The following is a 22,835-nucleotide window of genomic DNA, read 5'->3' on the forward strand; positions in this document are numbered from 1 at the left end:
CCCACAATAAAAAATATTTGCTGTGGTAATTGGGGGTCTCTAGTTGGCAATGGTTTGCACCTTTGTCCAAGTAGGGACACCTTCCTTCTAGCCAGGGTAAGAGGGATACACTACTGAAATAACCCCTGTGCACCCCCTTGGTAGCTTGGCACAAGCAGTCAGGCTTATTTCAGAGGCAGTGTGTAAAGGATTTGCACACAGCCAACAGTAATACAGTGAAAACACTACAAAAAGACACCACACTAGTTTAGAAAAATATCCAATACTTTTATATATTCAAAAAAAGACCAAACTGATAAAAATCCAACATACAATACTTAAAAATAGGCACTTTGCAAGAATAACCTCAAAATTGCAGTTACTTGAAGTTGGTAGCTCCGTCGTTTGCTACCGTGGTGCTGAGAACAACAGGATTCCAACAGTTACGTCTGACCGCGTCGGTCGCGGTGTCTGCAGACTCGTAAACAGTACCTTTTTGTTGCGGCCGATGACATTGGTGCGGGCTGGTCGTGGCCATCATCACGGTTGTGGTGTGAAGCGGAGCGGTGCGGCGTGTGATGCCCTCAAGTCGCGGTGCAGGCAGCGGCTCGGTGACAGTCATCCAGCTGCATCGGTGAGACCAGGACTGCGGTGCGGAGTGAAAGTGGTACTCGTGTCGGTGCTGACAGATCACAGTGCAGGTGAGAGTGCCGGTTGTGGGGAACTGGCGTTGGTCGGTCCCGACTGCGTTGTGGAACAGGGCGGTGTGTCGCAAGACTTACGAGCAATGCCCTTAAGCCACGGTGCGGTCATGGTTGTCGAAAGTCAGCGACGGCATCGGTGAGACTAGGGCGGCGAAGTGAAGCGAGGCGGTGTGGAGTGCGGTGCCTACAGGTCATGGTGCAAGCAGCAGCTCGGCGGCGGCAGTCGTCAGTGAGACCAGGGTTGCAGTGAGAGATGCGGCAGTGCCCTCTCCGGTGCCTTCAGGACACGGTGCCAGTGACGGAGTCGGTTGCTTTCCCCCTCTGTGGCAACTGAAACCACGGTTCCAGAGACGGTACCCAGAGGTAGGTGAAGACATTGCGGTCCCTGAGGCTTCAGAACAGGAGGCAAGCTCTACTTCAAGCCCATGTAGATACTCAACAACAAGTAAAGAAAGTTCAGTCCAGTCCTTTCAATGCCAAAGGCAGAATCAGCAACTGCAGGCCAACCCAACAAAGCAACAAAACAACAAAGGGGCAGTACTCCTCTTGGCTGTTCTTCCAGCTCTTCTTCTTGAAAGGTTCCTTGATTTCATCGAGTTCTAAAGTTCTGGGGTCTGGGCCACAATATGTATTCTCATTTTCTCTTTGTGCTTTTGGGCAGAGAGTGCTTGTGCCCAGCCCAAACCAGTTCCATCCTCTATGGCCCAGCTTCCTGGCCGGAGGTGGTGACAGCAATGTCCAAGGCAGACCAGGCCCTCTCAGGTGCAAGGAAATCTCCTCCCACTGCTATAAATACAACCCAGGTCTATTTAGCCCAGCCCTGACTCATCCAGGAAAGGCAGGACACACCTTGACCTCCCCAGTGGCTGTCTGATGAGAATGTACATCCCTAGCCCATGTCACTCCAAAGCCAGACAGTCAATCCACAAACCCAGCAGAGGCACACAGGATGGCTAAGCAAGAAAATATCAACCTCCTAAAATTGGTATTTTCAAATACAGAACATAAAAATCATCTTTACTAAAAGATGCATTTTTATATTCTAAGTTCAGGCATACTAAACCCCATTTCTCCATCTTGTCCCAATGGGAAGATATGCTTATAAAATGTTATAAGTAAACTCCCATTCTATCCTACGGGACTCATAGCCTTTCCATAGTGAAAAATGAAACACACTGTAATTCACTACCAGAATATGTCACACACACCAGTATATGTCCTACTTTTAATATACACGGCACCCTGCCCACAGGGGTACCTTGGGCCTACCTTAGGGGTGACTTTCATGTGAGAAAAGTGAAGATTAGGGCCTGGCAAGTGGGTTCACATGCCAGGTCGACATAGCAGTTACAAACTGCACGCAGACACTGCAGTGGCAGGTCTGATAACCCTTTTAAGGGCTGCTTGGGTGAGTGGCACAATCAGTACTGTAGGCCCACCAGCAGCATTTGATTTACAGGCCCTGGCACCCTCAGTGCACTTTACTAGGGACTTACTAGTAAGTCAAACATGCCAATCATGGAAGCACCAATCCATAATACAATTTACAATAGGAGCACTTGCCCTTTAACACTGAACAGCAGTGAGAAAGTGCACGGAGACACTAAACCAGAGCAAAAAAAGAGTCAAACTAGGAAGTCAGAAAGGAAAAAAAACGGGGAAACATGCCAAAAGATGCCAGGGGCATTTATGGTTGTCGATAGATGTTGATGATGAGGAGTACATGTTTCTAGAAAATATTGTCAGAAGGTGGGTCCTTGCGCCTAAAAAAGTTTGACTAGGGGGTCTCAGCATCAACAAGTTTGAAGACCTCTGCTCTAGGTTCTAGTCAGCTTCATACCTTGAGAATGAGAGAAGTGGGAATCTCCTTCCGGGTCTCGAACTCTAACACCCCGCGAAGGGAGTCAGAACACTGGAAGCTGGATTCTCTGCAAGCAGGGATGACCGCGTCTCTTGTCAGTGCGTCAGGCCAGGACACGGGCTCCTCTAAAGTCGAGGTCTGCTCCTACTTGCTTGGGCAAGGGAAGGTATATTTATACCTGGTAGGTGCCTTGGAATGTTAGCATTGACATAAAGTCGGGCAGAGGAAGATGTCAGGAATGAACCCTTAAGGAATAGCGGTTCATGCATAATAAATGAGTTCTTGGAGAAATCAATAATCCTGTGCTAGGGGAACTCCTAAGAGCTTAAGGGTCTGGTTTCTAAGAACTCGTTGTGACGTTGGGGTGGACCGATGTAGGTGACAATGCCTGTATTTGGATAGCATGGCTAATGCCTTAATAAGGACTGGGATATTATGCCTATATAAGGGCAAATGCGAATTGTACCTATATAAGGACATGTTTCAGAAAAACCTATATACGGACACCTAAAGCGGAATACAAGACTATGGCCCACTCGGTGGGGGGAGGGCCGCCAGCCTGCCCGCAAGTTCCCACCTCAGTAGGACCCACAGTCCATATCCCTGTATGGATCGGAGCATGGTTGTGCAAGGACAATGCCCTGTCAAACACAGGTGGGAGCCCAAAGAAATGATTTATGATGTAGCTATGGCAACCGGCAAGCCCCAATGCATCAGAGTGCCACAGTGAGGCCCCATGAGCCCAGTCCACAGCTAGCATATGAAAGGGTGAATATCTTAGGCCGTCAGTGGCCTCTCGAACTACACCACGGGTCCCCCCCCCCACCCCCCTTGTGGGGACGTTGACAGCAGTCTCCGGTGGTCGCTGAGCCACGCAGTGTTAATCTGCCTCTGTTTCCCCAGAGGTCCAGGGCTGGGCTCTAAATGATTTGAGCACAAGACGGGGACCCGCTGCTCCAACGATGTTTGAGCGGCCCCCACTAGGCCCGAGCCTCCAGTGTTGTCGCCTCTGGGCTAGGTCACTCCAGCCCGCCCTCCCAGTGACAGTACCACACCAGGTGGCATGAGCAGGCGGTTGCAAAGATCGCCTGTCACCACCCTGGCTCCTCCAGTGTTCGAGTCAATTTCTGAGACAGGGCAGCCACGTCCATGCCTTCTCCCTGTCTAACCTTGGCTGGTGCCTACCGCTTCACGGGCCATTGCAGTTCTGCGGCCCTCCCGGATCCTGCGTAGCAGGAGGGTGGCACTTGATGGCAAGAGGGCAGGAATTCAGGTAGGTTTGGGAAGGCACCGGTCCCCCCAAACGGTATTCCGAATCTGCTCTTCATTTTAGTATGTTGTATGCCTGGATGTTGACTGTATAATATAGATAATGCAGGATTATGAGCCTGGTGCAAGGAACCTCACAGAAGTTCAGCCATCTTGAAGCCGGGCACTCTAGTGCCAACCTACCAGTCAGTTTTTAGGTCAATTTCTACTTGTTTTATGGCAAGAGCACACACACACAAGCCACGGTTCAGCAGTGCCCCAGTGTTAGAGTTCAAGGTTACCAGCAAGTGAGTCCCAAAAAACAATGCAAAACTGGGGGTGGCCATACAAAAAGGGCCTACTTACAACACAAACACTAATAAATTGCCTTGGACTTAAGGTTTAATCATCTCAAATCATGGGGAGCTCACAGGTAGTTTTTAGTGTAACCTGCCATGAACACTGGCCTGCCGTGTTCCAAGTAAGTTTGCCCCAGTAAATTTTACCCAATTGGTTAGGGAGTTCCCTGGAGCCACCCCAACAAACTGCTCGTGCCAAGCATAAATGTGTCACTCCAAGGCACCTCCTTAGAACAGTTTCCTGACCTGCAGAATATCAGAAGAAGACTGGACCTGCCATCTGTGGTCTGAGAGGAGTACCTAAGGACTGGACCTGCTCCCTTTTGTAGCCAATATAATGAAGTGGAATCCATGTGGCAGCTTGCTGACATCCTGTGTGGCTACAGGGACACGACAAGCTGAAAAGGTCGTTTTACTAAAGTGCTCATATGTCCAGTGGCACTGGACTGGAACTGGACTTTGCTCTTGGCCTCTGCCTTAACACCCTGAGAGTCTCGAAGTGGCCTCCCTTGAGATCCTGGGGTCCTTAGAATTGTACTCCTGTGGTTGTTGGGGCACGAGAAGAAAGTTTGTAAACGTTTGAAACCTTTTCCTCCAGAGTTTGTGGGGGACCTACTGGAAAAATTCTCCATCTGGCAGTTTCTTAGCATTGAATTTGAGCTTTGTCTCAGTCAAGGCTCCCAGCACCGACGAAAAATCAACTAACTCCCATTCTGCTTTGGGACTCAAACCATGTTCTGCGATAAATCTTCAATGGTTCAGATCTTCGGCAAGAACATGCCTCAGTAGTTGCTACAATTTCAGAGGTAGGCCACTCATGGAGTTTTTTGTCTCAAAATAGTGCCAGACTTCTACTGGGACAAATCTTCTTGTAAGCAACCAGGGCACTATCTCATTTGGTCTCAAGCCCACCAAGTTCCAGTCTACCACTTTTACAAACTACCATTGGTACGTTGCGCTCTATGTTGCTGTTTTCATTTAATCCTTTAAAAAAAAGAATAATATCTCCGGTTCCCTTTATTTGATTTGTCTTTTTTTTTTTTTTCTCGCAACATTTTTCTCTTCTTTTTAGGTCCCGGCTGCGAAGGCTGCGCTTGCGCAGTCTCGCTCCGAGATTTAATGACTTTGAGAAGAGGGGCTTGCACCCGCCCCTCTTCTCTCCTGTTCTCCATTGGCTGGCCTCTTAAATGCTGGCCAGCCACTGGAGAAGAGGTCCAGTCACTCCGTTGAAGCCCCGTCCTTTTCGGATCGGGGGGCGTGTTTTTTGCGAGAAGTCTCAGGGAGGAGACAACAGCAAAACACGCCCCCAAATCCGAAAAGGACGTGGCGTTTCTCCGAGGCATTTTCTGCTGTGCCTCGGAGAAAGGCGGTGGTGTCCCGGCGTTGCTCCCTCACCTGATCTCCTTGTTTTTCTTTGTTAAAGGAGGCATCACTTTCCTGTCACAGACGCCGCACCTCTGGCCCTCTCCCCCATCAAGTTACAGGCATACTTAATACGCGCGTATGCAGCTGTAGTTTGATCACATTCAGATACCGCCGCCTTAAACTGTCTTATCTTTTAGAAGACGACAAATCGCATTTTCCCTTTGCATATTTGGCTTCACTTGAAAGTTGTACAACTAAACCCGACATACGGTCCTGTCGCTCCCCAAATCGCAGGTTAAATTCACAATTCTGTGCGCTGCATGTACCCTCGGGCACACATCTACAACCCGCCTCGCTTTGGAATTCGATCGGGGTCCAGCCTGGACGGTCTGTTTCAAAGTTATATTTTTGTTCTTGTTTTGTTGCTCAGTCTGATTCAAAGCGTCCACATCTCACACGCATCCCCGCGACTGCAGACTGCCCCCAAACATAAACGCACCGTCTCTAGAATGCACGAATTAAAAACAATCTCTTTCCCTTGATGCCCTAGTTTTACAGACGACACTCTCCCTTCATACTGAGTGAGCTGCGGTCATGTTTATTCAGACACTAAAGTAGCGCCGCGGCGCACGTCTGAAATTCAAAGCACTCGACTGAGGTCAGATTCAGTGGCACCAGAATAGAGGCTTGTGGCGCTTTTAATCGATTCATTTTTGTAACAGTGTAACTTCCTTGCCACACGGGTGCTCAGAAGTGATGCGGGGCCTCTGGGCAGACTAGCCGTCTCCCAACCCCGAGGCAAGGGCGTCGACTGGCGAAAGTAGAGCTGGTGCATCCAGCGATACACGCCTCCCGTGTATTGTAAGCGCTACAAGAAATGTTCTTGTTCCACTGCATCCACTCGCCGCAGTTTTAGACGTTGAATGTGGTTATGGGCCACAGGGGCAGGATCTGGGCGAAGGCAGAACTCCGCAGGCTTGGGGTGAAAGGACTTATCTATTTGGGACAAATTCCAATTGCCACATATTTGAATCGGGTGTTTATTACAACTAAAGTAGTGTATTTAACAAAGTAAATTGAGAACATACAGCTCTGCCCGTTCCCCCTTGCGTTCTTGGTGAGAGGACACCCCCTCTCCGACCGTAGATGATCGATTTTAATTTACAGGTTTTCAGAGCAGTTTGACGCGTGTTTCTCTCCACTTCCCCGCAATGGAATTTCCCTTCCCTGCCCTTCTTGGCGGGCATTCGCGGCCACACGGAGAGGTAGGTGGTCTGCTCCATCAAAATGTCATGTGGGGCCAGAAGAGGCAGGCTTCTCCACACTGAGTGATCGTGGGCAGCGCGATTAATTTCCCGTGGCCTCTGTTACACAAACATGCAGCGCTCAGAAATGGCGTGCTTCCGATGTGAGGCGCTGTACTTTCAGAAGTACAGGAGGCGGAAACTTTCTTATTTCATTTTGCTCATTATGGGTAGTTGTTTTGCACTTCAGCCCGGATGTCAGTTGAAAGTGTCGTGCAGCAGAGGTTAGCCAGAGGCATGGCACTAGTGCGTACAAATTATGCAGGGACTTGAGGGACAGCGCCCAAGCCCCCGGAACCGCAGGCATAGCGCCCAAGAACAAACTCCGGCCGCTGCTAGGAGTCTACAAACCAGACGCCACTGTTGCGGACACCTGGAAATGCCTTAGAGGCGGCAAGAACAGTGCCCAGCGACACATTTTTGGTGTGCTGCAGTGCAGAAGGCATACTTAAGAGCAAAACACGTTAACTCCGGCCCTAAACAAGCTTCCCACGGCTGCAGGTATACCTCAACAACACGCGTTATGTTCTACGGGAAAAGCAGCACAAACAAGCTTCATGCACTGTAGGGTTAGCGCCCAAAACAAGTACCTAAGTCTGCAGGCACAGCGCCGAACAACAAGTCTAAAGGGGGGGCCTTGGACGTAGCGCCGAAAGCACTCCGCGTGGGCTGTGGGTATAACGCCCAAAAGCAAGCCTCGTGGGCTGCTTGCATACAAATATATCTCTATTAACAACGCAACCAAAACTAACCTTCATGGCGCGCAGGTACAGCGCCTAAGGGTAAGGCTAAGGCGTTGTAGTCATTAGTGAACCTCGGGGAAAACATGCATAGTACTTGGGAACAAGCTTGGGGTGTGCAAGCATAGCGCCTAACAGCATGCCTACTAGGCTGCCTGGATTGCGCTAGGATAAGCAGGCATAAATTAGCCTCTTGCTCTAGAGGCATAGCGCTTAAAAGCAAGCAGCCTGGTAGGATGCTGGGATAGCGCCGAGACCACATCTCGTGGTTACCTGTAGCAGGCCGCAGCGTGTTCACTTTATCTGCCAACCCAGGCCCCATATGGCGAACACCACACGGGCATGTGTTGGTGTGGTGTGGTTTTTTAGGTCTCGGCTGCGAAGGCTGCGCTTGCGCAGTCTCGCTCCGAGATTTAATGACTTTGAGAAGAGGGGCTTGCACCCGCCCCTCTTCTCTCCTGTTATCCATTGGCTGGCCTCTTAAATGCTGGCCAGCCACTGGAGAAGAGGTCCAGTCACTCCGTTGAAGCCCCGTCCTTTTCGGATCGGGGGGCGTGTTTTTTGCGAGAAGTCTCAGGGAGGAGACTACAGCAAAACACGCCCCCAAATCCGAAAAGGACGTGGCGTTTCTCAGAGGCATTTTCTGCTGTGCCTCGGAGAAAGGCGGTGGTGTCCCGGCGTTGCTCCCTCACCTGATCTCCTTGTTTTTCTTTGTTAAAGGAGGCATCACTTTCCTGTCACAGACGCCGCACCTCTGGCCCTCTCCCCCATCAAGTTACAGGCATACTTAATACGCGCAGTGTCGGATATTGTGGGATGGCCCAAGACCTCATGAGTCATATTTTAACTCGGCACGAGATATTAAGGAAACGCTTTGAAACCACGGAAATGTCACACAAAAGCACACATGCTTGTCTGAACTTAGCAGCTATGGGCCCCGGGCCATGGCCTTCTTAATTGACTCCGCCACATCATTGAAACATTTTATCCGTAATTCTACATTTCATGAAGTCAATTAAACAAAGGAACGTAAAATGTATCAACGCCTCTAAGCCTTTACTCGTATCTCCTCGCCCTCCTTTCATCGGAGAGCTTTCCCATTCCAAGATGGCCGCGGTCTCCGTCAGGTCGGATGCTTTATTTGAGTCCTTCTTATACGTCACCCGTTTTGTGTAATTTGGCTCCTAAGGCTCGCCGTCCCTTGGTTACACCTGCAAAGAGTCCTTAGCGACCGCCCGGGATGGTGCTTCGAGTCTCTGGGTTCACTCTATCCCAGAGGGCGGCCCGGGCAGAATCTAGGGGTGACATGGGGCTGCTCTGCCGGGTGACCACCACGGACCTGTGCGCAACCTAGGTCCTCGATGCCGGCCTCAGTAAGTGGAATCTCATGCTTCTCTGCAGTGACCTGCACATGTTCTGTATTGTTTAATCCATTTTATTTAAAAGGAAAATGTGAGTAACCCCGTCTTATTTCCGTCGGTAAACAGGTATGTAACCCCTACCAAACGTGCGGCATCATAAACAAGCTCTGGATTTTTATCGCACTGTCCTTTGCTGACTGGGCTGTTTAAGCCCAAACCTACTATGATACAAGCATTTACAATGCAACGGTCTCGGCATTGTTAAAGTTAGAGCTATTGGCATTGCTCATGACAATGCCGTTTCTTTAAAGGTTTTAAAAACAAAAACATAAACAAAAATAATGTCATGAGCAATGCCAATAGCTCTAACTTTACCAATGCCGAGACCATTGCATTGTAAATGCTTGTTTAAATTGGCTGTGGAGTTTTATTACGTTTTCTGTGACTTTTTCTACTGTGTATGCACAGCTTAAATACTATGCACATTGCCTTTGATTATAACCTGGCTGCTCCATGTTACATTACCAGGGATTGGGCACAGATTTTTTAAATTACATTTTTGAGCAGGTGGTGCCCTTATCTTTTGAGGTGGTTGTCCACCCCAATTAATAATCCACTTTCCTACATTTTGTGAAAACGGTGCTATAAAATTTGGTTGATTGTGCTATTTATAGTCTCAATGTGTGGGCCTACTAATTTGACCTTTTATTGTTATTGGTAAATTGCATATTTTTGTTTTCCTGATCACTCTCTCTTAACTTTAAGGCCAGATGGTGTATTCAGTAAGACGGAGATGTGGGCAGCAGTTGGCAATTGAGGCACCGGTGGAAGCAGACATAGTCAGCACTGTACCCGAGTCTGCAACACCAGCAGCACTTGGTTACGCAGAGAAGGTAGTTATGAATTTTAATCAGTTATTCCAGTATTGTGTTGATAAGATCATTGGCAATATTTCCCAAGCATACATTTTCTTGTGCCTGAACAGTATAGATTAAATTGGCGCCTGACTGTATATTTAAATGTTCTAACTTTGTTTCACTCTTCTGCAGTGTGGGTTGCAGTATGTGGAAGTTCTCTGTAAAAATCGCTATGTTGGGAGAACCTTTATTCAGCCAAATATGAGATTACGGCAGCTGGGAGTCGCCAAAAAATTTGGAGTGTTATCGGATAACTTTGCTGGCAAAAGAGTCGTACTTGTGGATGATTCCATAGTGCGAGGGAATACAATCTCGCCTATTATAAAGCTGCTGCGGGACTCTGGTGCAAAAGAGGTGAGCTCACTCGACAGCAGATTGTAAAGTGTGAGCAAATCCTGATTTATTGTAAAGTCAAGTTCAAAAAGTCTGTTTTACTGCACTCTACACAGGGTAAACTTTTTGATTCTTTGCTGCATGATCTCACCTAAGAATTATACAATAAATGTTCAATGCCTGCCAAAGTATTGGTATAATAATGAAGGATGCAAACCTGTATTTAAGCAATACTAGCCGATGGGGAAGATCACTCCTCTTAGCTGTTGACCGGGGTTGAGTGAGAGCGTCCATTCAAAGGCAACGGCCCTACCCCATTAAGTAACTCTGTAAATTACGCAGTCTAATGAGGACACTATTTTGAAACTGATTTTTTTTTCACAGACTATTACATTTTCATAGACTGGTAGCAAAATGTACAAGACGATCACATGGAAAGGAATTTTTCCTGGATACGCTTACTTCAGGAAATTGTAGCAGCAGAGATGAGAACCATATCCTTGTACTTATTCTGCCTTCTGCACAGGAAATTGAATGATTCTACAGCATGTCTCTCGGTTCAGGTATACTTAGTAAGTTAGTTGGACACTCGAGTTCATTTTTAGAACTCTGGGAGCCTCGCATACAGTTGTAAGTGAAGGAAGGTGAAGGGATAGGTGGATTGATACCGTAAGGAGGCTTCTGTCAGGGACTAGCTGAGTGTTTCAAAGGTAGCTATCAATCTACTAGGATCTGATCAAAATGAGTATTTTGATAATTTACAGCTGTCTGATTTGCTAGTATTATTGTTCTTGTTATTAGTGGTAATAGTATTATTATTTTTTTACTTTAATTATTCCTTTGCTCCGGAGTTCCATATCTCTTCAATCCTCTTTAATTGTGAACTTTGGGCCCAGTTTGTTAAATGATTGCATAATCGCTGTTCCGTCTGGGACACCAGGGGATTCCAAGTAGGTTGCGGACTTAAAGGTTGTTTTCTGCTATAAAAGCAGCTAAGCTATATTATAGGGTAGTGCTCTATCCCACTAGCACGTGTACAAATTACTGTGTGCTGGCCTGGATACAGCACATGCCCAAATGTATTAATGTATAGTAGCTTCCAAGAACTGGACCCATGCTCTCCTCTTTCTATCTCATTCTCATTCTTTGTCCTCACACCTGTAAATGACTAAGAGTGGCGAGCCTGCAACACATTGCCCAGTTACTATGTAGCTTTCTGCACTCCACATAGCCATCGGCCAGTGACTTCCTGTGAGTGAAGATCAGGTGGGAAAGTGCCATTGTTCTGCCTAGGCTGCTCTGTGCAACTCTCCTGGATGTAGCCCACTACCTGTGGTAGCATAATAGGCAATACCAAGAGAATGAAGCGAGTGAGTGAGTGAGAGAGAGTGTGTGTGTGTGTGTTACTGAGTGCCTCAGTGATTGTGTATGCGTGTGTCCGAGTGCCTCAGTCATTGTGTATGCATGCATGCATGTGTGCGTGTGTGTGTGTGTGTTACCGAGTGCCTCGGTGATTGTGTATGCATGTTTTTGGTATGTTCATGCTGCTGAGTGTGTTGTCCTTGCCATTCCTGCCAACTGGTGGCAGTCCACGCCCCCTACCCACCTCTCATGGCTAACCAACACATTCCATGGCATATTGTTGACATTCTAGATATAATGGTGGACCTAGTATTTCGGAGGCATTCATTGACGCACTGTGGGCCTTCTTAGCACTATAGTGTCCCTAGCACAATTTGTAGAATCACGGTGCATCGTGCATTATGCTACCCTGTCATAAGGTGGCTATTCATCTTTTCAGGTGGGTATTGTGGGATAAGATGGATGTCCCTAACATTGGGTGGCTACCACTATTCTACGATGGCCATCCCTGGCATTTGATAGTGATACATGATTATGCGAGTCAGATTCTGTCCATGCGGCACTTTGACTTCTGAGTACTTAATGAAAATGACCAGCTGATATTTGGGGCTCACAAAGTAAACTATTTTACAAAAATACGTTTTTAATTGGAAGAATTGAGTTTATTTACCAACAGTGAAAAATTTTACGTTTTCTGAAGTTCTGCCATTTCTGTTAGGATATCCAACAGTGTCGAACAATTCTTCATTGAAACACTTATCATCTTACAGCCATTAGCGAATTAATTGTGTTTTTTCATATTATGCCAATCTGATGATAGTTGACAAAACAATTGTTTTTCCATTACATTATAATGCTGGCAGTTTAGTGATCTTTCCTACTAAATTAAGTGACTGTATTTGCTGATGTTGTTTCCTTGGTGCCAACGGGCTCTTTATTAAGCTTTTTATTGTGTTAATATTATCACTGCAAAGCGTGGGAATATGTTCTACAAATGCACTTAACATAACTGCTGTCAGTTTCCAGATGCTGTAAAATTGGTTTAATCTCACAAATATGCCTGCTACATAGTGTATGAGCCTGTAAAGTCTGTATAACCTTAGGGACAACTCCACTGTCTACTGACTGAGGTTAAGTAGATTTGCATTCAAAACATGAGACTGAAAATCGATTTAATAATAATACGGCCATTTAGTGCAAAACAGCTACCTCCCGAAGGAGGTGTCCCGGCGCTAAGAAGGCAGAAAATGGAAAAATAGAAGAAGGTGAAAGAAGTGAGGATAGCATACATCTTGGAAAATTATAGGATGTGAAGAGAAACTGTATGCCAAAGTAATTTGAACTACCTCTACACACTCTGCATTTTTGGTAGTTTCTGAAGTAATTCAACTGAAAACAGTACCATTTTGCCCCCATTTTGAAATAAAATTTGCTTGGTGAGCGAATCTCCAATCCCCTTTCTGCCCCCAAACACTGCTCTGGAGGGGTCAGCCTGTGGATACTTCTTCATCCTGATTCCTTTCTTCTAGAATATCTTCCCATTGCCAGACTGGATTCGGAAACTTGAAATCACTCTCTTGCGCTAACAGTCTCTGAGAACCACCACAGATATGATGTTACAGAGCAATACAAGGCTCCTCCGTGACTAACTGACATCACTTCCTTTTTTCAGAGCCCTTTCCGCACCCTTTGACATGGATCCAGAATTGCTCTCCTCAGAACTTCTTCCACAAAAATTGTTTTTCAGCAGTGTTGGCAAGGCTGTCTCCTCAAAAAATATCCGGATTTAATAGACACCATTCCTGCAGCAGACAGATTTCGACTTAACACCTTCATAACATCTGTCTCTGGTTGCTGGAAACCAAATATGACTAAAAGTCATGTGAGATGTGTGGCAACATGGATGCCAAGGTCACCAAGGAATGAAAAGTGAAGCTTTTCATTGAAGCAGCACTGTTCCAGATCCAGGTCTCTTGTCAACACGTTTTGGCTCGCTCTCGAACAGAAAGGGCTTGAAGCAGGAGGCCTGTGAAGGAAAGGTGAAGTCCTCAAAGAATAAGCACAAGAAAATCACAGGAAGGATTCTTTGACCTTTCAGTGTCACTTGTACCCAAGACGTAGATCTTCCAGTCAGCAGATTTCTTCCCCCTCCCTGGTCTCGATGTCTGACTTAGTTGCAATCCCATTGGTTTGTAGTCCGGCCCAAGCTTCGCCTTTGGACCTGGAGGCTGCTGCTCTTCAGGAGTTCCCAGCCCCGGGAGCTGCCACAACACAGGTCGGAGGCTTCACCAAGGTGATACTAGCTCTTTCCACTCCATTCTGGCTTCCTCTGGTGCCTCAAGAAGCCCAGGGGGCCCTCATGAGCACCTTTATGCCTGGTCAACACCACTCCAGACCTCTGTCAGCGTTTCCGTCCCAGCTGATCTTCTATCTCCAGTGCCATCCTCTGTCATTTGCACTGCTTTAGGATCTATTCCAGGTTGCAGCAAACTTTCCAAAGACTAAGGCCATTCTTGTCCGATCTATAGGTAAAGCTCGGCAGTTGATATGAACAGTATCATTCCACACTCTTGCCTAGTAGTGAATAGTTTGGTAAACTTAGGCAGCTGTTTGGTTGGGTCTAGTCTCCATTCAAATGCCTAGCATTGCTCATCTCCGTGATGATGATGGCAGTGTGCTGGTCCATTTCTTCCTCCCAATTGGCCAGATTTTGAAGACTACCTGACCCTGCAGAACATCAGTGAATTGATACCTCACGGTAGGTGAATCTAGCTTGTGCTTGAGGGCTTCTCTCTAAGGCAGTTACCTCATTCTCTGCTGGATTGTGTGATCCTATGTAGCTCTTGGGCTGCAATTACTTGTAAAGGAGAACAAAGCCAAATTCCTCACAGATTTTACAGCCTGCCTTGCCATCAAGGAGGAGTTAATCAAATCCAATCTTGGTCATATGGGACAAACCAATCTCTGCTCTTACAGTTAGCCGTCTAGTTACCTGCGCCATTGGCCATCTCCTGGGGACCCAAAATTCTTGACGACTCCTCCCTCCCCAGGAAGTCTTGTGGCAGCTTCTCATTCTCCAAGAAGAATTCTGACTCACTCCTCTGGACCCTCCAGATAGGGAGTGAAAGGGGATTGAGGTGACTAGGCATTTTGGTAATTAATTCCCACTTCTTGTGGGAAGTGGAGGAAATGGTTGTTCAGACTTTTCCAGACCACCTTTGCTGTCATTTTGTGGAGTTGTGCGTGATGGGTAGGACGCAGCGAAACACACGGAAAATCCAACAAAACGTGGCAAGAAGTATGAGGCACTGATGTCAGACAGCCAGGTGGTGCTTTGAAATGCTTCTTGCTGTCATATCCAAGGTGGATCTTGGAAACAAGTCAAAGGTGAGGCGCCACCTATCGATGCAGGAGAGCTATTTCAAGTCCGATATTGAATCTTATTAAAGACGTGAGGGATCTGCATGTAGAGTATCCAGCCAATAAGATTTTTCTCGAAGATAAATAATGTATTCAATTCTTAAGTGCTCCATCAGAACTGCCAGGCTAGTTTTTGTGGATTATTAGACCGTTTATTTGAAAATGTGCTGTAAAATACTTAGGTTCAACTCTTTGTTTTCCAAAGTTTTCTTTCAGGCATATCTCTCAAACCCCATGGAGAGTTGCGGATAGCCATACTCTTGCTACTCACTCTCATTAGATGAATTTTGGGCCTAGAATTAAAAAAAACAAATAATCCAGAGCTCACTTGAGTGTCCTTTGCTGACCTGATTAAATCAGGCTAGGTTATTAAAGTGATCCTTTTTACAGCATGTGCTGTCTCTTCGAGACATGCTGTATCTATTCTGTGGGCTTTGAGCACGCCCATAGTATTTTATTTGTTCCTTGGTGTGTCGTTTGGAAATCCTCGGTTTTCATTGTCGCATTTAATTGTCCCCCCTTTTGGTGTTTTGTTCCCTCCAAATGCTACTGGCTCTATTACATGTAGTTTTCCCCTTCTGTCTATTTCTGTTACTATTTATTTTGTGTCTCTGCTCATTGGATGTTATGTTTTTGGGTGTTTCGATCTAAACGTGCTCAGCTGATGGCATTTTCATTTTCCAAATGCATACCAATGCGTTTTCACAACAGGAGCTACCGCCTCCTCCCCCCTCATCCTTACAGCAAGGCTTTCTTTCCCCTGTTCACGTATTTGTAATTTGCATGCTTTTTCAAGAGTAATGTTTTAAACAGTGCATTCTCTACCCCAAAGTATCAGAGCGCTTTACAGGAGCACCTGTTGCATTACACACACATATATTTATCCAGAAACAGAGGTGTTAGGTCTCCTGCCGATACTCTTTAACTGCTCTAGCAGCAAGGTCGGCTGCTCTAGCCCTTACGCCAAGTCCACTTCCCTTGAGATCAGCATTTAAAATAGCCGGCACTCCTTTGGAACGCACAATTATTATGCTTTCCAATGCAGCATCAGCCATCTTTTTATATTGCTGCTGCCTAGTTGCATCTTGATATAGCGCGTAGTCGCCCAAACCCAAAGGTATTGAAGCGCTTTATATGACCACCAGTCACAATACAAAAGTTCACATTCTTTTTTTTATCGAGTGAAGTGTGCATGTCAAAAAAAGCACAACAGTGCCAGCTCTTTCCTAAGCTCCTCTGGGTTAAAGGGTGCTTGAAGCAAACAGTTGTGTGCTGTGCTCTTGTTGAGTCCGTTTTCTGCAGCTACATACCTGATGATGCCACTGATTGCACACCATTTTGCAATCAAATGAAGGGAAGACGAAGAGTGAATGATTTTTACATGGGAAATAATGCGTGCCCTGTCAGTACTTTCAGCACTACCAAATATTTATTAGAAATAGTTACAGCTGAAAAGAAGAGTGGCTTAGAAACGTCTCACACTTGCTTCTGTAATTTCCATGACCAAATCAAGGGAATGCCTCCTTTCACCGCAGTTCTGGGGCCCCTGGAAAGCTTTTGTGGTGAACTCTATTGAATGGATTATGAAACTGATGCTCCATTTCATCGGCGTCCCAGGCCGGGATGGGGAATCTTTGTCCAGGGGCAAATAGAAAGTTGCCCTGGGCAGCTGACTGCCATGAACTTAGAGACTGAGTGTTTCTTATGTGCATACTCACAACATGTATATGTGCAAAATTGTGTCAATCCTTAAAAAAAAATACCCGAACCACTGACTGATTGGGCAAAGGCATCACAAGCACCTGTATGTTAATCTACCAGGATCCCTTGAACTCCAGGTTTGGTGGAATGGCACCAGTGCTTAATTTGAGCCGGTGCTTGGCACCGGCACCTAATTGTCAACACCACACTTAGGGCAGTCTGCCAGAAAGTGGCGCTGCTCATGTAATTTAGAGATGAGCAGTTGTTTAGGAAAACCATATACATTAAACAAGTTGCTAATACCTGCCTCACCAGCCATTCCTTTAGCTTTGGGGACCTGGAATAATCTGAACTGTCGCATTTACATGCGACAGAGATGGTTAGTAGTAGTTTTGGCAGCAATGACAGGGGCTATGGGTGGTGCAAGCTACAGTGGCCTCTTGGTCAGAGCCCTCGCACTTTATATTTTACAAATTAAGCACTGGCTGGCTCTGATATTCAGTCACTGTCAGAGTGTATCTATAACGCTTTTTTATTTTTTTACCAGTCCTGTTACCCACCCTTTTGCTTGATACAGTTATGTTAATGTGATCTTGCACTGTGATTTTATCCTATTTTAGTCGCACGTCGCACGTATTACGTTTTTACATCAACATAAAATTGTCTTCGATATATAGAACGTCAAATAAATAGTGTCAATCAAACGGAGAACTCTCAATGAGTGCTTTATAACCTTGTCACGGGAATGAAGTGCTGTCTAAATGTTACAACACAGTAGATGTGGTAGCATCCAGGATAATATGCTGCATAGTTAAATACTTATAAGGTCCCAAATGTGAGACCTCTTGCCTATGCCAATGCTTTTATTTTTTTCTCATTGATCTCACTTCTTAGCGTATGGTACGAATTGCCGAAGCACCAATAGTAAAAATAGCTTAAAATATTGATTATATCAGTAAATTAAAGTATGTTTTTTTAAAAACAAAATGGGTTGTTTTAAATGTATTGAACTGAAAAGGTCAGGTATTGTAAATCATGTCAAAATAAATTATGGACCCTCAGACGTTTTTCTTCCTTGTTAAATTAATATTGACTTTGGTCAGGCTCACTGCGCTCCCGAGTAGAATGTGTGCTGTTTTCCAAGTGTTCCAGCAAATTTGTTGACATACAAGGTCAGCAAAAACGAGGTCTGTGTGCTTTGGGCAGCAAACAGAGAGATAAGATTGTGATTTAGAACATTTATTTTTGCTAAGAGCATATTCTCGGCAATATATGCTCGCCTGCCGGAGACTCTCGGATGTGTGGGTGGAATAACTGGGGAACTGCAGCTTTAGTTTTATTGTATCTTAAAAAAAATATATAAATGACATTTCAGTTTGTGCTATATGGTACCAATAGGGTTACCTGTTTCTCCTTCACCTATTCATGATGAGATTAAGTATTTGGACTAATAGTAATTCCAATTAGCAAAAGCGGACGAAACAAACTTGTGGCCATTAGACCTGATAATACACACATCTTGGAAAGCCCAGAAGAAGAAAAGAGTAATGATCTTTATTATCCTTAATTTGTATGTGAGATAATTAGAAAAATATTAATTGTGCCTTTTATTCAGTTCTTTCAGGGAACACCTCCTTATCGAACCTCCTGGTCTCCCAGGCAGACAACACTCAATTAACATTGGTTGGCCGCACTTTGTAGGTTTTCAGGTTTTAGCAAATGGATCAGTCCAATATTTCACTGCCAAGTTTAGTAGAATAACATTACTTTCTTCATGATCATGGTGGTGTTAACACTCAAATGCCACCAAAAATTGAGAGAGCCAGGATCTATTAGCATCTGCATTCTTGTCTTCAATAAAATGTTAAACTGCTCTGAGAAGCAAGCAAAATATTCATTATGTGGGAAAACTAGGGGACCCATATTATTTCACTGTTTAAAGTCTCACTTCATGGTTACCATCGCTGCCACATGTGCTTGTAGCAATGAAAGTTGTAATGCTGAGGCACGTGAGGCTGTTTTCACTCTAAATAGCCAGACATCTGTGTCTTTTTGTTGCATTATCCATTTCTACCTAGACAAAGTGGCTCTGAGGTCGAGAGGCTGATTGCAGCCTAAGCACAGTTGTTGCTACCTCCTGCTCCTGCAGCTCTTTGCCAGGTCCGGTTTCGGTTCCCCTGTTGGCCAGTGTACCCTGTAGCAACTTCCAATCAATGACTAGTTATCCTACTGTACCAGCCAAGGGTCTATGGAAGCCCTTTGGTACTGCCAGTCGCTCTTGCCCTCCAAATCAGGCTTCTGACTGTAATGGAAAAGTTTAAAAAGTAATTTCGTGGTCTGTCAAAAGGAGCTAAGATGCTACAGAAGCACAAATTTCAGTACCAACAATAAAAGTCATGCTATTTTGAAACAGACTCCAGGAGGTTCTACAGGACTTTGTTTTCATTTCCTTGTGCCACTGGGGTCAATGTTGGTGGGAATTGGCACACTAGGAGTATACAAATAACATCTATTTCTACCCGACAGTGTCCTGTCCATCAAAACATTGCAATCTTAAAAACATTCCAGGAGTATTTTATAAACTTGATGTATTTCTTTTCTCTGGAACTGAGCCATGCTAAAATCACCTTAAGTTTTCCAAATATTCTTCACCACCTGTCCTAAGTAGCCTTTTGCGTGTAAGCATCTTGCCTTCATTCATCGACTATGCTAAATCCCTAGACTTTACTATTAAGTGTACTGACACATACCTCTAGACTCATCACATCATTAGCACCTCTGAAAGGCCATATTTCACACACTCAATTGGTCAAAGTGGTATAAATATAATCTAATTACACCCATTCAGAAACGTCTTAATGGGTTATCTCGTGAAGCTAGTATTAACTTAAAAATACAGTGCATGTAATGCAAAGACATCCACTCAGGACTACCCTCCTTGCGAAGCATGGACAATGCCAATACGTCTGGCTTATGAATGCAGTCAAGCCAGTCTGAAAAATCCATGTTTGTTAATGACCACCTCTTCCCATCTGTGATGCTGCCAGAGAAAAACACCATAAATTATCTAGTTATCCAATGCACTTTAATATAATTACAATGGCATGTGGGTGCGCCTTAAAGTTCAAGCTCAGGCAGTTGGATATATAAAATGTTCACAGCTCAGTGACGGGCAAACACATTTGTCTGGAAGCGCACAGCTTCTGTTTAATTAAAACATGTACTTCTGGCGTCCAACATGTGGGCAGAACAAAAGCCCCTCTCCTGGTGGTTCTCACATAATTGTCTGGTGACGGCGGCACTATTAAGTTTGGCCATTAAAAAAATCATGTTTATTGCTTGAAACCCAGAAAGCCAAAATATTTACAACACTAAATTAAGCCTTCTCCTGCCTAGCACCCCCGCACTTTTCTTCAACTTTCCAGATTCTCAGAACCAGATAGCTAATGCCTGTTAATGTATTTCTTGTTTGTTACCTGTGAAGTACTCCACTGTTCCTGTAGCTGGAACAGTGCAGATAAAAAGAAATGCTAATAAATGCATTATTCTGGTAGGATCCAGGTATCTTCCCGTCTCTTGCAAGCCCTGCAGGCCAGGCTGATTGAAATATCTTTTTATATCCCTGAGGACACAAGACATGTAAATGTGCATCAGACGGTGTCTGAAAAGTCCTCAGCCCACACAGTGACCAGAACTGTTGATTTGTTTCTCTAGTTAGTGATCCTTGAAGCAGAGGGCGTGCAAGACTACCACTATATAGGACCAGCCTATCTGCCATTGTCTTGAATAATTTGCTGTCACTGGCAGTTACTTCTAGGCCTTTTGGATATTTTGTCGCAGTAATTCCTCTGTGCTATTAATACTTTAGGCATCTAAAATATTATGCATCTATATTGGCATTCTGCTCCAGATATTGTCTTTAGCTAAACATGTTTATCCTATTGTTCTTGCTAATAACACTATTGGAACTTTATCCCTTTTGACTTTTGTTGGACTCTTGGGTTGCAAGCCAAAATGAACCTGCCACATCAATAGCAATTATTCTGTTAGTTCCTTGACTAGACTTGCCATTTTCCGATGTTCTTCTTTTCTTATTCGAAGAGGAAACCTTTTCTGCCTCTGATTTGATTGCAATATTCTGCTGGAAGTGCAACAGGGCCTTTAGGTTGGACACATCAACTGAGCAGATCACTCGGCCTTCAACAGCAGCCTCAGACACTGCTTCCTGTTAAGATCTCCATGCTTCTACAGGCCAGGATGTGCGAGAAGGCACGTGACCTGCTGTTAAATGTGGTTGAGGGAAGGTTAAGTAAGGATGTTTTCTTAACATTCCTAGTTTTGACTTGCTGAAAAGAAAACGGCACATGACTTCTTTAGATGACGATATTTTTAGAGGTTTTACGTTTTTGCTTATAACCTTGCAAATCCTTCTCGTGGTGCCGATCCAATTTGCCCTGAAATTTGTACTTTTATCTTGCCAGGATTACCATTCCATGTTCTATGTGTAAGATGATTAGTTTACATGTAGTGAAGAGTATCTTGCTTTCAGATGAAGTTTCCCCACATCACCCTCTACCTGTATTACACACCTTAAAAAGTGTAGCTTTGTTTATAGGTTGGTTTTGGCAAATCTCCAAGGGTTGTTGTGACTTCAGTTATGTGACTTGTGTGACCATACTTATTGATATTTATTGCTATGCATCTTTTTTTGCTTCAGGTGCACATCCGCGTTGCTTCGCCACCAATACGGTTTCCTTGTTACATGGGTATAAACATTCCAACTAAAGAAGAGCTGATTGCCAATAAGCCTGAATTCGCGGACTTGGCTGGTTATATAGGTAAACGGAATAGGGTTTTATTTCTTTGCTTGAAGGTAAATTCTATTGATAAAATGTAACACTGGTAAAGTTTTATGCACATGTTGTTAAAATCCCAGCTTTTAAAATGTGCCATTTTTATATCATTGCATGTTTGCATAATGTGTGGTCATTCATGCTGCATAACGTTCATTGGGGTGGTGGTTAGATCATTTATATTTTGTGGTATTGGAGATGTGCTTTTCAATGACTTACCTATGCCCTTCATGGACTCTATAACACTGTAGAAGGATTAATGCCTAAAAGCACATTTTACCTGAAAACGTTATCAATACCTTTCTTTCAGGGTTGTCACATGTAAGGGACATGGATATGGGGATAAAATAGTGAAATGTCAACACCTAAAAATATCCCAAATGCAAATGTGCCTGTTATTTTTATTTGACAATGGTTGCAAAATTTACAGAGAATTGAAAAGGGCTGAGGAGACAACTTTACTCTTTATATTGTCTTACATGTTGTGTAAAACCTGCATGAAATTGCCATTTACTATGTTTACTGGCAAGCAGTGTACATACCGTTGAGCCTTGTCGAATACAGTCTTTCATCCTCAACTGGTCTCCCACCAGCCTTGTCATTGTAGGCTGAAGTGAGGAAAAATTTCCATAACTTATCTGCTTAGCATAAGCTCTTGTAGAGAGCACCACTTATCTTGGCTCCATGGTGACTGACAGATCAGGAATGCTACTCCAATTATAAGCGTGTACCGTGATAAGCGATTGTTATATCAACTACTTACCAAGAGCCACCTAAGACTAACGCCTCATGTTAAAAATACTGACCCTTTTGTCTAAAAGTCACTAACTTTTACCAGTTGTACTTGTCACTTTCTGTAAATGCAGCCTTGAAACCGCCATGACATGCGAAACGTGTGGCAGTTGTTGCAAACAAATAAGACTCCTGATAGAAAAGAATATCATCTTGTAGAACCCTTTTATTAGTTTCAAACTCCTAGGTTAGGTTTTAGGTTAAAAATGTTAAGTTTATTATGACATTTATCCTTCAAACAAATACAAGTCACTGCCTCATTTCTGATAATCTACAGTAGAATAATCCTATAACCTTTTGTTACAATTAATCCATAATTGTCCTTGAGGCGTAAAACATTCTAAAATACCCAAGTCAACAGCACAGTATAAAACGTCTATTAAAATCGCAATTCATGACAGTCCAACTTTCTCAAAAACTGTATAAAAAGTTCCACACCAACAATTACATCAAGAAAGTGTATACTCCTAAGATAATCAGTTACAACAGGGTGAGACATTGCACCATATTTTAAAAATAAAGGTATTAAAAATGTT

General features: G+C 44.5%; 1 protein-coding gene across 1 annotated transcript in view; it reads left to right on the plus strand.

The window, feature by feature from the left end:
- PPAT (phosphoribosyl pyrophosphate amidotransferase) overlaps positions 1-22,835 on the plus strand; it is a 374,190-nt gene that overhangs the window by 336,838 nt on the left and 14,517 nt on the right. Inside the window, exons 8-10 of the mRNA XM_085642045.1 lie at positions 9,687-9,814; positions 9,971-10,192; positions 21,372-21,492. Coding sequence (XP_085498171.1) covers positions 9,687-9,814; positions 9,971-10,192; positions 21,372-21,492 — 471 coding nt within the window. The remainder of the gene's footprint in view (positions 1-9,686; positions 9,815-9,970; positions 10,193-21,371; positions 21,493-22,835) is intronic.

This window comes from Triturus cristatus, chromosome 2_2 (assembly GCF_964204655.1).
Source record: "Triturus cristatus chromosome 2_2, aTriCri1.1, whole genome shotgun sequence".
In the NCBI taxonomy this organism is placed as follows: Eukaryota; Metazoa; Chordata; class Amphibia; order Caudata; family Salamandridae; genus Triturus; species Triturus cristatus.